This window comes from Portunus trituberculatus, chromosome 17 (assembly GCF_017591435.1).
Source record: "Portunus trituberculatus isolate SZX2019 chromosome 17, ASM1759143v1, whole genome shotgun sequence".
Classification (NCBI taxonomy): Eukaryota; Metazoa; Arthropoda; class Malacostraca; order Decapoda; family Portunidae; genus Portunus; species Portunus trituberculatus.
This window is the reverse complement of record NC_059271.1, coordinates 1,838,239-1,855,000: the sequence shown is the minus strand read 5'-3', so window position 1 is coordinate 1,855,000 and position 16,762 is coordinate 1,838,239. Positions and strand designations below refer to the sequence as shown.

At 46.6% G+C, this 16,762-nt stretch overlaps 1 protein-coding gene across 2 annotated transcripts; it reads left to right on the top strand.

The window, feature by feature from the left end:
• Positions 1 to 2,298: 2,298 nt before the first annotated feature.
• On the top strand, positions 2,299 to 15,059 carry LOC123505014 (serine-rich adhesin for platelets-like). Of its 2 annotated transcripts, XM_045256023.1 has the most exons (4): positions 2,299 to 2,329; positions 4,023 to 4,318; positions 5,906 to 9,312; positions 9,364 to 15,059. In XM_045256023.1, exons 1-4 carry the CDS (start codon positions 2,318 to 2,320, stop codon positions 14,850 to 14,852), a joined length of 9,204 nt encoding a protein of 3,067 aa, XP_045111958.1. In that variant the 5' UTR covers positions 2,299 to 2,317; the 3' UTR covers positions 14,853 to 15,059. The 2 variants fall into 2 exon arrangements, with proteins under 2 accessions (XP_045111958.1, XP_045111957.1); XM_045256022.1 differs by having other exon boundaries at positions 5,906 to 15,059.
• The last annotated feature ends 1,703 nt before the right edge of the window (positions 15,060 to 16,762 follow it).

Genomic DNA, 16,762 nt, shown 5'->3' with positions numbered 1-16,762 from the left:
GAGACAGCCTTTACTCACACGTATTTACTGAGTACGAGTTTTCTGAGGTCGGGGCAATGTGTGAACCGTAGTAACAGGAGGTCCTCGGGTTAATAATGGTCAAAAAACGGTGGTAAAACTCGTACGTGAAGAGGATAGAAGATGACATGGGTAGTTTTGAGGGAAGAAAAAGAATCTCAGGTGTCATTCCTCTTTTTTATCACTCTCTGGGCGTTTAGTGTTACGTGGGGGAATTATATACATGTCAGTCCTTATCAGTTGCCTCCAGGAAGTGGTATTTCATCCTTTGTTGCCTTTAGAAAGTACAGGAGAGAGCAGGCAAAAGATTATTCCTGTTTGTCAGCCAGAGGTTCACAGCGTGCGGGTACAGGAGGGGACAAAAGCGAAGAGGGACAAAGAAACGCTAAGAAAAAAACGGAAAGAAAAATTAAACAGTAGCATTGATGGTCATTACGAGACAGGACGTGACAAGCTGCTCTGTTTAATCCCTTGACGTGTTTCTATATCCATTCTGCTTGCTATTTTAGTGTTTCTTATACAGCTTCAGAAACTCATGTGAGGGATTGAAATAGTGAAGATTGTGGCCATTAATCCGCTGACCTCCATAAACCTTTCCTAATGTCAATAAAATGGTCTAATCGCACACAAATCTCAAGGTAAAAATGTGTCCCAGTATTGAAAGGGTTTTAGAGGAAAGACTGTATTGATGTTACATTATGAAGACAGTGTTAGTTTTCTCAGTGAATGTAACGAAGTGAAGTGTTCGTAAAGTTCGTAAAGAATAAGAAATGTATCAACAAAGCCAGTGAAAGTCGAAAAAAAAGGTGAAAAATACGTAGGATAGTGAAGATGAAGGCTCCTCACTTGTACTATGCTGCTTGTACTTCGATATGTACTCTCTCTCTCTCTCTCTCTCTCTCTCTCTCTCTCTCTCTCTCTCTCTCTCTCTCTCTCTCTCTCTCTCTCTCTCTCTCTCTCTCTCTCTCTCTCTCTCTCTCTCTCTCTCTCTCTCTCTCTCTCTCTCTCTCTCTCTCTCTCTCAAAAGTGTGTGTGTGTGTGTGTGTGTGTGTGTGTGTGTGTGTGTGTGTGTGTGTGTGTGTCCTCACTTTTACTAAGCTGCTTGTACTCCTCTTTCAGTGAGTCGTGTAGAGGGTGTGAAGGCACAGAAAAAGATAGAGAAGGAAGTGAGCGATATAAGTAAAAGGGCTACCAAACAACTTAAAATCGTGCGTGCTGCAAATGTCTTCAAAATATCTGGTGGAATAAAGCAAACGATCATAAATATAACTTTCCCTTGATAATGAAAGTACAGACTGGAATCCTTGTGCCATGAGGAACGCGGATCAGCTTACGTTGGGGGCGGGGATGGGCGGAGGGAGTGGCGACTGAGCTCAGACCAGTATTCTTAAGCACTTGTCTCATATCAAGAGTGTTTTTCAAAGGCCACGAAGATGATTGATCAGTTTCTCGTGGATAATATTCCCTTTAACGGCACAGAATCCTTGTTAAACTCTCACTAGAATGCCCGGAAAATTTCAGGTACAGGATGTGAAAAGTTACCGAGAAGAAACACACACACGTTTGGGAATTGAGACCCGTTAACCTCTTCAGTATTAGGACGCATTTTCATCATTGAGTTTTGGGTATGATTCGACGATTTTATTGCCATCAGGAAGGGTCTATGGAGATCAGAAGATTAATTGCCTCAGTCTTCACTATTTTAATCCCCTATACAAGTTTCTGAAGCTGTATAAAATCACCAAATAGCAACCAGAATGTAAATGGAAACACGTCATGGTACTGAAGAGGTTAATAAGACCCGATCGAGTTTTGAGCGTGGAGAGGAAGGCGTGGCGAGTGACACCGCGCATATGTAGTCCTGAACCAAGGCAGTGACCCGAGCAGGGCAGGAAAAGTGGCCGCGGCGCCTCACTTTCGCTGCTCCTCATGCGCGGGGGTCACAGAGGGTGGGAAGCCTTACAAAGAACGCCTTGGTGCGCGGGGCGAGCCTGGAAAGGTGTGAGCCGCGTCCTATAGGAAGGTCAAGGAAGGACAATGGGTGGAGGACGAGCGTTAAGTGCAAAGCGGCAGACCACGACTGATTAGGACAAGAATGGATGCCATCAGTGAACGAAAAAAAAAAAAAGTGGAATGGAATAAATGGGGAGGATTATTTGTGGGAGAAGGAGAAAAGGAAGAAAAATAAAGATGGTGCGAGGGAGGAGATGAGAGAGCAGGAAAGGGACAGGAGCCAGGTATAAAAGCGAGCGTTGGGAGGCTTCCGTGTCAGAGAGACGACCGACGCCACACAGGCAGGATGCGGACCTCTGTAAGTCAGTCTCCTGGTGGTGTACTAGTCTGAGTGAGACGCTGGATGGGGGAGCACCACGCGGTAAGGCGGAGAGTGTTGTGCGGTGCTGGGCGTGGAATGGTGATCGTGTCTGCAGCATTGTGGTTGTGACAGTAATGCAGTGGACTTACTTGAGAGGTTGTGGCGGTAACGTTGTGCAGTGTTGGTGAAAGTACAAAACAGCGCCTGTGCTTGATATAACAGCATGCAGTGACTGATGGTGAGAGGTGCAGGTGATGGTGTAGGTAATGATGGTGATAGTAGCTGACAGTGGTAGGCAGTGTTTGTGGTGGTGACCCCGGCAGACGGTGATCTTTTACACTGACTGTGGTAGTGGTGATGATGAGTTTGGTGTGGTCTTGTGGTTGATGGTATTGCCTGTATTGGTGACAATGACGGTGATAAACAGTGGCTGAGGTAACGACAGTGATAGGAAGTGACTGAATAACAATGGCAAATAGGCAGTGACTAAATCTGACGAGAGTAGACTGTAAAGGATAAATATATTTAACTCCTTCAGTACTGGGACGCATTTATACCATGAGTTTTGGGTGTGATTACATGATTTTATTGACATTAGGAAGGATCTATGGAGGTCAGAAGATTAATGGCCAGAGTCTTCACTGCTTTAATCTCCACATGGTGACAGTGACAATGACAGTGAAGAGCAGTGCATGGGTGTGGGAGGAAATGCCAGTGCGGTTTGACAGGTTTGGGAATTAATTTTGTACTTTTCCCTATTCACAATAACATGTCATTTCACAAGCCTTCAGGGAGGTGTCAAGACATTCATCCCTTTCTCTTGGGTAACGCTCTCGGACGTGCAAGAGGACTGGCAACTAAGTGAGGCTTTTTTTTGTTTTATGTTAGCCTTAGCCAGTTACCCCTTACTACATAAAAAAAAAAAGTTTTGGATAATCCTAACAGCGCCAGTTTAGTGTTAATGTACCCATGATACTTAACCTCTTCAGTACTGGGACGCATTTTTACCACGATTTCTGGGTATGATTAGAGGATTTTATTGATATTAGGAAGGGTCTATGGAGATTAGAAGATTAATAGCCAGAGTCTTCACTATTTTAAACCCTCACATAAGTTACTGAAGCTGTATAAAATCGCTGAATATCAAAACACGTCATGGTACTGAAGGGGTTACGTGAAGAGTATTGAGTGGGTAGGATTCGTTTCAGCGTGAGGAATACCATGGAGGGAATGCATACACGTGGTCGTTCCCGTACAAAACCTACCTGTCTCTTTGCACCAGTCATCCTCATCCATGAATTTGTCTTCCTTTACTCTTTCAGTACCATGACACGTCTTCATATTTATTCTGTTTACCATTTGGTGATTTTATACAGCTTCAGAAACTTATGTGGGGATTGAAATAGTGAAGACTCTGGCTATTAATCTTCTCATCCTTCCTAATGCAAATAAAACCGTCTAATGATACCCAAAACTCAAGGTAGAAATGCGTTCCAGTACCAAAGGGTTAAAACTCCGTAATGACGCGGCACTAATAACATTATCACTAAGTCTAGCCAGTTTATCTATCTAGGAAGTACCAGTGGATGTGGCGGGGAACAAGGCACAGACGGGCTGGCGTGGGGGACAGACGGGGTGGCGTGGTGTGTCGGTACAAATCAGCCTTATCTCATGAGTGTTCTCTCCTCAGGTGGTGCTTGCGATTCTGCTGGGGGTGTGCGCGGGTGCTAAACTAGACGGTCTGCACCACCACAACCACGACCACGACCACGACGAACACCATAACCATGAAGAAGTCGACCACACCCACAATCACACTGAGGGCACTAGCCAGCCGACGGAGCACGCCCACCGCTCTCATGGTGTCGGGCACGCTGCGGGCGAACCCTTGGAAGAAAGGATCAACGTACAGGCTGGCTCTATTCGCCACCAGGAGTTCTCGTCGGGCAAGCCAGGGGGGGAACCTGCCGTCCAGGGAAGTTACTCGTAAGTCAACACTCATTTAAGTTGTGTGGAAAGTGTGTGGATTGCTTTGATGTTGCGTCTCTTCCCTTCCCTTGCATTGCTTTCTTCTGCTGTGGCCGTGAGTGGTGGGAAGCTTCAAGTGTTGTGAATCTCCCACGGTATTGCTTAGAAGCTTCTAATAGGTGGAGGATTTGAGTTTGAGTGATGTTATTATCTCTCTCTCTCTCTCTCTCTCTCTCTCTCTCTCTCTCTCTCTCTCTCTCTCTCTCTCTCTCTCTCTCTCTCTCTCTCTCTCTCTCTCTCTCTCTCTCTCTCTCTCTCTCTCTCTCTCTCTCTCTCTCTCTCTCTCTCTCTCTCTCTCTCTCTCTCTCTCTCTCTCGAGTGTACTATCGCTGTAATGGATGCTCTTCCTTGGCACCACTTCTGTCTCAATCTCTCCAAGTGTTAATGCTTCTCCTTGTGTGACTCCATTTCCTCTCACTATTCAACCAACGTGTCTCTCATTTTGCATTGCCGTCTTATCCTCCAATCCTTCCATCATTAGATCCCCACATTTTTCTCCCGCATTTTTCACTATATAGACAATCATAGTATGGGATTGCTTTCATATGCTTTAAGTTATCTGGCCACTCTTTGTACTATAATCTGCTTGTTTTATGTGCTTTTTCAAATTGGTTGATCTTTTCTTATTGCATCGCCCAGCCTTGGTCTGTTTGTACTTCTCCTAATCTTGAAAACGTGAGCAAAAAAAGATACTTGTAGTTAATTAATGCCAGAAGCGTTTTTGTTTTTCAGTGTGTGTGTAAGTGTGTCTGTGTGTGTGCAACAGGACTATACTAATTTCTGTATGAAAAACCTATATAACGGAATCTGCTTTTTTATTTATCTTATTTTATACTTTGAATTTTTGCTCCCATCTTAAAAAAAAAACAGTCTTGAACGGAGATGCTTTCACTGCAGATAACTCAGTGAGATTGTCGTGGTCTAAGGAGCCTCTCATTCCCCCGAAAATATCCATGCAAACACATCCATTCGCTTCAATACACAGCCTTATAGCCCCCATACTTGAAATGTGATCAAATATGCAATGATGAATACTGAAGCTCTCACGATTTCAAAATATAACGTGAGGCATATAAATCAAACAAAGCTTTTCACGTGCAGTCTTTGCAAACTCTAATTTCAAAAGACTGATAAGATAACATACCTGCAAGTGACAAATTCTGAGACAGCACCTTTCTTCAACTACAATCACCAGAAAGAGGAAAAAAAAAAAAAAGGCTCACTTACTTGCCAGTCTCCGTGCAGGTTCGAGAGAGCTAGCCATGTCTTGAAATCTACCTTTTAAATGAGTTCAAGTCATAAGAAAATGGAAATACAGAAGCAGGCAGGGAGTTCCAGAGTTTACCAGAGAAATGGATGAATGATTGAGAATAGTGGTAAACTCTTGGTTGGGAAGTGAAGGCTCAAGTCCCATTGATTTATAAGAGGATGGAAATACAGAAGCAGGCAGCGAGTTGTAGAGTTAACCAGAGAAAGGGATGAATTATTGAGAGTACTGGTAAACTCTTGGTTGGGGTGAAGGCTTAAGTCCCATTGATTCAACAGATGGAGAGCACCTAACGGGGAGACCTTCACGGTGGAGTACGTGGCCGACAAACTAGGATTCAGACCAACCATTCACCGAAGTGGCTCGTCCTCTTCGTCCTCCTCTTTCGCCTCCAAGACACTACCCATCTCTGAAGACTCACGCACTGTAACCAAGACCTTCAATCATCTTCCGGGCAGCGCTAAGGAGATCGCCAGTGAGGGTGACGACGGTGGTTGTGCTGAAGGCGGCAAAAACTCTGCTGCGTGTAGAAATGAAACTCCACAGCAGGCAGTTGGTTCAGGCAGCCCACAGCACACCACAGGCTCATCTCAATTACCAGGTTCACGTTTACCTACTAGTTCACTCACCTCAATCACCTCATCTCAGTCGGCTGCTTCACAACTTGCTAGCACGAGTGGTTCACAAGGGTTCTCTGGTTCATCTGGTGGTTCACCGCAATCCTCTGCTCCTATCAAATCACAGCAGACTAGTTCTGGTTCACTCGGGTTACACAGATTTTCAGTTCCTTCTAGTAAACAGGAGTCCTCTGGTTCACTTGGTTTACAGCACTTTTCCGTTCCATCAGGGAGTGCACAGCAGTCCTCTGGTTCTCCTGGTTCGTCCGATTCACAGTCCTCTGGTTCATTAGGAGACACAAGGCAGTCATTTGGTTCATCTGGTTTACAACACGTCACCGGTTCATTGAGTACACAACAATCATCCGGTTCTTCTGATTCACAAGACGTTTCTGGTTCGTCAGACACGCATCAGTCCTCTGTGTCATTAGGTTCACATCGATTCTCTGGTTCGTCAGAGACGACACAACAGTCTAGTGGTTCTGCTGGTTCATTGGGTGTACAACAGTCTTCTGCTTCATCTGGTTCACGTTTCTCTGGTTCATCAGGCACACATCAGTCCTCTGGTTCACGTTTCTCTGGTTCATCAGGCACACATCAGTCCTCTGGTTCACGTTTCTCAGGTTCATCAGGCACACATCAGTCCTCTGGTTCATCTGGATCTCATAGATTCTCTGGTTCATCAGGCACACAGCAGTCGTCTGGTTCATCTGGTTCACGTTCCTCTGGTTCACTGGGTTCAGGACAGTCCTCTGGTTCGTTAGGCACACAACATTTCTCTGTTTCATCTGGTTCACGCCTTTCTGGTTCACTGAACGCACAAGTGTCCTCTGGTTCATCTGGTTCATCACACTTATCTGGTTTATCGACAGGACAGTCCTCCGGTTCATCTGGTTCGTCTCACCTCTCTGGTTCTTCGAGTACAAAACAGTCTTCTGGTTCATCTGGTTCTCATAAGTTCTCTGGTTCATCGGGAACACAACACTCATCTGGTTCATCGCACTTCTCTGGTTCTTCGGGTGCAGAACAGTCCTCTGGTTCGCTAGGCACACAACATTTCTCTGGTTCATCCAATGCACAAGCGTCCTCTGGTTCATCACACTTATCTGGTTCATCAGCTACAGAACAGTCCCCTGGTTCATCACACTTTTCTGGTTCATTGGGTTCAGAACAGTCCTCCGGTTCAACTGGTTCTCACAGGTTCTCTAGTTCATCAGGCACGCAACAATCGTCTGGTTCAGTACAGTCTTCCGGTTCACAACTTTCTGGTTCATCATCGACAGAACAGTCTTTTGGTTCATCTGGTTCACGCCTCTCGGGTTCATCACCGACAGAACAGTCCTCTGGTTCATCTGCTTCACGTTCCTCTGGTTCATTACACTTCTCTGGTTCATTGGGTTCAGTACAGTCCTCTGGTTCGTCTGGTTCATCACACTTCTCTGGTTCATCAGCCACAGAACAGTCTTCTGGTTCATCTGGTTCTCATAGGTTCTCTGGTTCATCAGGCACAAAGCATTCCTCTGATTCATCTGGTTCACTTTCCTCTGGTTCATCACGTTTCTCGAGCTCATCGGGTACAGGACACTCCTCTGGTTCATCTGGTTCACTTTCCTCTGGTTCATTAGGGACAGGGCAGATCTCTGGTTCATCACAGTTCTCTGGTTCATCAGGCACAGAACAGTCCTCTGGTTCGTCTGGTACTCATAGGTTCTCTGGTTCATCAGGCACACAGCATTCCTCTGGTTCGTCTGGTTCATCGACACGACAGTTCCCTGGTTCATCTGGTTCACTTTCCTCTGGTTCATCACATTTCTCTAGCTCATCGGGTACAGGACAGTCTTCTGGTTTGTCTGGTTCACTTTCCTCTGGTTCATTAGGAACAGGGCAGACCTCTGGTTCGTCTGGTTCATCACACTTCTCTGGTTCATCAGCCACAGAACAGTCTTCTGGTTCATCTGGTTCTCATAGGTTCTCTGGTTCATCAGGCACAAAGCATTCCTCTGATTCATCTGGTTCACTTTCCTCTGGTTCATTAGGGACAGGGCAGACCTCTGGTTCGTCTGGTTCATCACACTTCTCTGGTTCATCAGCCACAGAGCAGTCTTCTGGTTCATCTGGTTCTCATAGGTTCTCTGGTTCATCAGGCACAAAGCATTCCACTGGTTCGTCTGGTTCATCGACACGACAGTTCCCTGGTTCATCTGGTTCACTTTCCTCTGGTTCATCACATTTCTCTAGCTCATCGGGTACAGGACAGTCTTCTGGTTTGTCTGGTTCACTTTCCTCTGGTTCATTAGGGACAGGGCAGACCTCTGGTTCGTCTGGTTCATCACACTTCTCTGGTTCATCAGCCACAGAGCAGTCTTCTGGTTCATCTGGTTCTCATAGGTTCTCTGGTTCATCAGGCACACAGCATTCCACTGGTTCGTCTGGTTCATCGACACGACAGTTCCCTGGTTCATCTGGTTCACTTTCCTCTGGTTCATCACATTTCTCTAGCTCATCGGGTACAGGACAGTCTTCTGGTTTGTCTGGTTCACTTTCCTCTGGTTCATTAGGGACAGGGCAGACCTCTGGTTCGTCTGGTTCATTACATTTCTCTAGTTTATCAGGCACACAGCATTCCTCTGGTTCCTCTGGTTCACCTTCTGGTTCACTGGGTACAGGACAGTCCTCTGGTTCGTTAGGGATACAACACTTCTCTGTTTCATCTGGTTCACACCTCACTGGTTCATCCAACGCTCAAGTGTCTTCTGGTTCATCCGGTTCAACTCACCTCTCTGGTTCATCAGCTGGAAAACAGTCTTCCGGTTCATCTGGTTTACATTTCTCTGGTTCATTAGGTACAGGACAGTCTTCTGGCTCGTCTGGTTCATCACACTTCTCTGGTTCATTAGGCACACAGCAGTCCCCTGGTTCATCTGGTGCTCATAGGTTCTCTGGTTCATCTGACACACAGCAGTCCTCCGGTTCCTCTGGTTCATTGGGAACTGAACAATCTTCTGGTTCATCTGGTTCGTCACACTTCTCTGGTTCTTTAGGCACACAACACTTCTCTGGTTCATCTGGTTCACATCTCTCTGGTTCATCCAACGGACAAGTATCCTCTAGTTCATCTGGTTCATCGCACATCTCTGGTTCATCAGCTACAGAACAGTCCTCCGGTTCATCTGGTTCTCATAGGCTTTCTGGTTCATTAGGTACAGGACAGTCCTCTGGTTCATCTGGTTCACTCGGTTCCCATCATTCTTCTGGTTCACTGGAGTCACAGTCTTCTAGTTCTGGTTCTCAGCAATCTATTGATTCATCCCTCTCACAGCACTCTTTTGGTTCATCTGGTTCTCAACACTCTGTAGATACATCAGGTTTTGGTTCATCTGGTTCAAAGAAGGTCGTTGGTTCACCTGGTTCAGAGCATCGTTTTGGTTTTTCACAGCATTCTTCTGATTCGTCTTTCACTTCATCTTCTGGTTCTCTTGAGTCACAGCAGTCCTTTGGTTCCTCTGGTTCCCAACATTCTCTGAGTTCCTCTGGTTCACAGCAGGCTACTGGTGCATCGGGTTCCAGGCAATCTGTAGGTTTGTCTGGTTCACAGCAGGAGTCAGGCTCACCTAGCTCACAGCATCACTTTGGTTCATCTGGTTCACAACAATCTACTATTTCATCTAATTCAGAGCAATCTACTGGTTCATCTGATTCACAACAATCTTTTGGCTTGTCTGGTTCACATCAATCTTCCGTTTCACTTGGTTCACAGCAACAGTCCACTGCCTCATTCGAATCACAGCAGTCTGGTTCCATTGTCTCTCAGGAGTCCTCTGATTCACAGTCTGGCGTGCACAGTTCAGCTGGTTCACTTAACACACCTAGTGCTCCCCATCCTGCTGGTCCGCTCACCACACATCATTCTGGAGGCACACTCGATTCACAGAACTTGAAAGAACAGGCAGACTCTCAAGGCATTCAGTCATCATTTGGCTCCACTCAGTCTCTGTCCACTTCCTCGACTGCATCAGACTCAGAGGTAACCGGTGGACAGCACGGTGACCTCTCAGTATTCTTGGCTGGAGATGGAGCACAAATAGGACAGACTGAGAATCAAAGGACCAAGACTGGATCTTCAGTGACTGGTTTCGAGTCGGGAGCATCTTTCTCTTCTCATTCTCAGTCATCTCTTGGGGTTGCAACAGGGACTGGAACATCTGAAGTGCCTCACACTCCTGTAGGAACTGCCACTCTTACTTCTGGGGCATCGGTAGGAACATCTGGTGATTCTAGTGTTGGTTCTGTTTCAGGCTCCCAGACTAACCTTGGTGTGGCGACGCAGACATTTGATTCTAAGCGTCCCACTGGTTCTAGTATTCACTCCCCCTCAGATTCACTAGATTCTCATTCACGATTCTCTTCATCATCCTCTACTGATTCTAAGTCTGGTGGCGCTGTTTCTTCATCCACCGTGCAGGGTTCAGCAGCAGGAAACAGTGGTGCCTTTGGTTCTGTTTCTGGTTCTTTGTCAGTTGCTTCTGGCAGCGGTTCTTTGACTTCCCTTACTTCATCTGACAAGCAAGTGGTGACCCAGACTGACGACTCATCCGGTTCACAACAGACTTCAAGTTCATCTGGTTCACCTAACCCACAGCAACCTTCAGGCTCTTTCCTAACTCAGCAGTCTGGTTCCTTCAGTTCTAAGCCTCCCTATGACTTCTTTAGTACACAAGTGCCGTTTGGGTTTTATGGATTACAGCTCCCTTACGGCCCATTCGAATCCCTCAGACAACGTGACCCTCAGGGATTTTACCACTTGCGTTATCCCGTTGACTTCTTTAACCTGCACCTTCCCTATTACACACGCTCGAGATCTCCACACACTTTCCTCCGCCATGCCAACTCTGCTGCCTTCCATCCGTCATCCAGTGCATCTCCTTCACTGCATCAGTCTACCTTCAGTTCACCTACTGCTTCACCTGGTGCCTCCAATTTATCTGCCTCACCTGACGCAGCTGGTGCAATTGATTCACCACCTGCGCTTGGTGTTCCTGGTTCATCTGTACCCTCTACTTCTCTCGGTTCGTCCAATACACATGTGACTTCCTCTGGTTCACTCGGTTCATCTCTTACGTCTGATTCACTTATTTCTGGTTCGTTTGACTCTTCTAGTGCCTCTGGTTCCAGTTTTGTTGAAGGTGCATCTGGTTCACAAGGTTCTGTTGGTTCATCTGATACGCCATCTCATTCACAAGGTACTTTCGGTTCGGCTAGAAGACCTGACTCGCCTAGTACTTCCTCAGACTTACCTGTTCCCGGTTCATCTGGTTCAACTGGTTCGACTGTTTCAGATAGTACTCCTGACACTCATGGCACATTTACACCTGTTTTAGTAAATACACGTGGTTCACAAAGTCATTCTGGTTCAGTTGATGCTTCTGACTCCTTTACTGGTGCATTAGGTATTCATGGTTCATCTGGTTCATCTGAAGTATCAAGTACACTAAGCACACCCGGTTCGCCTAGCTCTAAACCTGACATAATTGGAGTCTCCGGTTCACCTACCTTTACTGGTTCACCTGTTTCCGCAGCTGATACATCTGTAGGAAAACACATTGATGATTCATTTGGTTCACAACACACTGGGAAGGAAGGAGTAAATAGTCAGCAGGAGTCAGTGAGTGGTTCGGTTCACTCCACTTCCACTTCGTCATCTCTCTTCTTGGCAGTGGGCAGTGGACAGGATGAGAACCCGTCAGTGGTTCTAGCGCGTGGTGGAGAACAAGACCAAGTTCGCCCACAAAGTTTCTTAAGTAAATTTAGTTCCTCTGGGGTCATTCCTTCATCCAATCTTCCTAGCGGTTCACCCAGTAAGCCCGGTTCACAAGACTTAACTAGTGCCACGGATGCTGTAGGGTTGTCTGGTTCTAGTTCTAGTTCTAGTCACTCTGGTTCATCTGTGGTGGTTGACTCACAACATCACATAGGTTCTCTTGGTTCACTGAGTTCATCTGATGTGTCTTCTGCTGGTTCGTCGGAGTTACAACAGCATTCTTTAGGTTCATCTCAAACGGTTCACTCGTCTGATTCATCCAGCCTGCAAGATACCACTGGTTCTACTGTTCTGCTACAAAACACTGGCTCTTCTGGTTCACTTAGTGCTCTTGGTGGTTCCTCTGATGGTTCTAGCTCACTTGTTTCACCTCACACGCTTGAAACACCCGATATATCAGAATCCCATACAACTGGTTCATCAGGTTCACATGTCACATCAGATTCATCCATTCCTCTTGGTTCACAACTCTTATCTGGTTCATCAAGTACTTCTGGTTCACTCAATACTGCAGACTCATTAAGTATTTCTGGTTCACATGGTTCTTCTGTTTCTCAAGTTACATCAGGTTCATTTGGTCATGGTTCAGACAGTACTTCTGGTTCACTCAGCGGTATTTCTGGTTCACGTGGTTCTTCTGTTTCTCACGGTACTTCTGCATCAGTTACAAGTGCTTCTGGTTCGATTGGTGCAACTGAAGTGGGTGGAAACATAGCTGTGGTTCTGGCAAGCGGCGGCACACATCAAGAACCGGTTGTACGAGGAGAGAACCAACAAACCGCCTTTCAAGTGGAATCTGATACAAGTTCTGGTTCAACAACAAGATTCACACCAGTGACTCAGATAGCTTCCAAGGACGCGAGTCTTCAATTCCAGTCCTCTTCTGTGCCTCCTCCAGCTGGTCCACCCAAGACACTCCACGCCACCGGTTCATCAAACTCTCCTCCATCCACTAGTTCACAATTCCCGTCGTTTGGTTCTCATGGTTCTCAGCAGACTGGTGTTCTACTGGGTTCACAGCATTTCACTTCGTCTGCCGCTGGTTCGACTGAGATACAAGATTCACACATCTCCTCACGTCCTGCTGGTTCATCGGAGGCATCTGGTTCGTCGGGTCTTGTTTCTTCCGGTACATCTGATGCTTCTGGTTCATCATTCGGTGTTTCTGGTTCTGTTGGTGTTGATAGTGGTAGTGTAACTGGTTCAACGGATTCATCAGATAGTACTGGTTCATCTCTGTCACCTGGTACAAGTGGTTCACCTGGTTTTGTTTCACATGTTACTACTGACACATCTGCTTCACCTGGTGTTTCTGGTTCACCTGACTTGATTGATCCACGTGGCTCGCCAGATGTAATTGGTAAGCCCGGCACACCTGTCTTAGCAATTACATCTGGTTCTTCTAGTCCATCTGGTTCCCCTGGTTCATCTATCCCACGACACCCAGAAGGACCACCTGGCGTAGGAGGCGGACAGGGTTCATTACTTGGTTCCATTCAGGTCCCGTCCACCTTCTTGTCTGTGCCGGGCTTTAAGGTGACGAGTGGCCAGAATGAGGGTTTGTCTGTGGTTCTGGCGAGGGGTGGACTACAGCAAGGACAGTCTCGTGGTCAGGAAGTCTCAGAAAGTCTTGGTAAAAGGAAACATTCTGGTGTGAATTCTGGGTCATCTACTTCTTCTGGTTTCAGTGTGGTGCAAAAACTTGAGACTTCACCAGTACGTAAGTCACACACTCAGTTATTAAACTCACAAAATTCCTTCGGGTCTCAGTTTGCTGTGGGCTCCAGTATAGGGTCCACCGCTGGGTCTAGAGTGCCTTCCCTCGTCAGTGCCGGGCGGGAATCGCAAGGGTCAGGCGCTGGTGTAAACGCCGTCAGTGGTGCGGTGTCGTCATCCGGTGCAGCTTTCAGAAATACTCAGTCACAAACTTCTGAAAGACAAAATGTGCAAAAGTTTAACGGTGCCTCAGTGTCTCGCCATTTCTCAAGCTCCTCTGTCCCTGGATCACCTACATCAGAGCCCTGTGTGTTACTCAGTATGCTGAAACCTACTAGTGAAGGTGGCTTTACCATTTCCACTCACCATTCCGGGATATCCACTTCACTTCCCTCTGACACAAACTCTGGGTCTTCCGCTGCAAACAGGAGTGATGCCGTGATCCTCGGGGGACAAACAGCTTCGGGAGTCACTCGTAATTTTGGACACAATGGTTCATCGTTTGCCACTCACCGCTTCAATTTCAAGTCGTCCCACGGAAGCAGTAGCAGCAGCAGTAGCAGCAGCAGCAGCAGCAGCACTAACAGTCATAGCGGCACAGTGACGTCTCAAGGGAAGGGAAGCATACAGGTAGATTCTCGTCCGCCCTCTATCGTCCGCGTGTCTCCCATCACGTCATTAGGGAGCTTCTCTCGGCACTCATCACCCAGTGTTGACAGTCAGGCGGCAAAAGTACAGCAGAGTCCTATCTCCGCACCAACAGAGGCACCAGCCTTCATACCAATACAACCAGCAAAACTTCAGGCCTTTTTTTCTGAGAGGCGGCCAAGTTCTGACCTCAAGTTTTTGTCACAGCAAAGTCACACCAATGCTGGTGGGAGTCTCTTGATGGTCAGAAATCCTGAGAGCTTTGTTTTGCATGGTGAGCCACTACCCATGCACAGATTTGATACCAACAAGAATGATTTTGCCCTGTCTTCTGTCACCTTGAGGAAACACAGCTTGAGAAGAGGCGGTGGCCACAAGGGTGAGGACGTGGCTGTAGTGCTGGCTCGTCCTCTCCATCACCAGTGAGCCAACACTTCGCGCAATGCCGCGAGGGAAGTTTGGTTGAGGGGATGAGAGTACAAACTAGTTGCTGGCACTGATTCTGAGGCAATGTTGCACTATATTGTGTTTTGTTTGGATTGCTGTACTAACCTGCCGGGGAAACCCACCACATGTTGAGTTGTAATACGTACGCGCGCTGTTGACTTTGTTGTAAATAAACCTTTGAACAAATTGTGTAGTTTGTACTCATAGATCACCAACATGTTCTGAGTAATGAGCAGGACTATAATAGGAAGAAGGAAGGGAAAGCATTATGAGAGAGAGAGAGAGAGAGAGAGAGAGAGAGAGAGAGAGAGGCAAAATATAAGGAAAAAGAAGCACTTCATAGTGGCTGAATGGTACATGATTAAAGAAAAAAAAAAAAAAAAAAAAAAACAGTAAGAAACGAGCTCCTGAAGTGCCTGTGATGTGCGGTGTAAGGTGAAGCAGAGGGCAATGTTTGAAGGGGGTTAGGTACACCGCTTCTTGGATGGGTTGGTCACGTAGGATGAAAGGCACGGCTTGGATTCTCAACCACTTCTTCAAAAGCTTTATTTAGATTAACACTTGTTTCTTAAGGTGTTTTTACGGCTTTAGAGGCAAATTAACAAGGTTTCTGTCTCACTAACTAGAGAAACACTCTTGAACGCCCGGCTGATCGTCTCTGTGGTCTTGGGAAATAGTCATGGGGAGAAAGCAAAGCGTTTCTTGTCCCCCCTTGTTATACACAGAAACACTGGCATCCTTTGGTAGCCACACGATCACTGGCATCCTTTGGTCCTCCCTTGGTAGCCACACGATCACTGGTATCCTTTGGTCCTCCTTGGTAGCCACACGATCACTGGCATCCTTTGGTCCCTCCTTGGTAGCCACACGATCACTGGCATCCTTTGGTCCCTCCTTGGTAGCCACACGATCACTGGTATCCTTTGGTCCCTCAGAAACACTGGCATATAGTGTACGTAGTGTTAAGCGCATCTCTGGTATATTATGATGATACGTTTACGCATCCTTCCCCCATTGGTAGCCACATTATAACTGGCGTCCTTTGGTATCCAGTGTTTCTATGTATACCAAGGGGGGACCAAAGGATACCAGTGATCGTGTGAATGCCAAGGGGGAAGGGTGTGTATCCCCCATTGGTAGCCACATTATCACTGGCGTCCTTTGGTATCCAGTGTTTCTATGTACGAGTATACCATGGGGGGACCAAAGGATACCAGTGATCGTGTGAATGCCAAGGGGGAAGGGTGTGTAAATGTATCATCATTATATATTAGAGTTGTTCTTAACACAACGTACTATGCATACTTAACACTATGCCTACTCATACATTCAGAGATGTGTGAACCGAAGGAGACACTTGCACCAACGTACCGCACCACCATCATATGAACTGGCAGTGCACCAAGGAAGGGTATCGGAATCGGAATAGTGGGGATAGAAAGTGGGTAGGAGAAGAGTCATAGGTACAAGTAAAGATACAAGGACAGGAAGGATATGCCATGAAGGACTTCCCCGAATCCCCGCTGCTGCTGAGTGGAGGTTTTCAAGCGTAATTCTCAGCTATTACTTTTCACCTACTTGTAACTCGATCATTTTAAACTTCATTTTAGTAAGCTGATTTTTTTTTTCTTTTTTAACTTTTCAGACTAACTGACGTCTGCTTGGATAGAAATTGGAACACGTACTGGTTTGAAGCCTCTCTCTCTCTCTCTCTCTCTCTCTCTCTCTCTCTCTCTCTCTCTCTCTCTCTCTCTCTCTCTCTTCCTAAACGAACCTAATTAACCCTCCAGTGAAAAACTCTTCGTGCTCTCACAAGGAAGATTTTCAAACCCCACAGTCAGGATAGGTTAAGTTTCCATCATGTTTTTCCCGCCGGTGATACAAGATCC

Bases quoted from the DNA above. Each gene is read 5' to 3' on its own strand.
- LOC123505014 (XM_045256022.1), top strand. The intron at 4,319-5,905 runs GTAAGTCAACAC...TTGATTCAACAG, and splicing joins GCCGTCCAGGGAAGTTACTC to ATGGAGAGCACCTAACGGGG.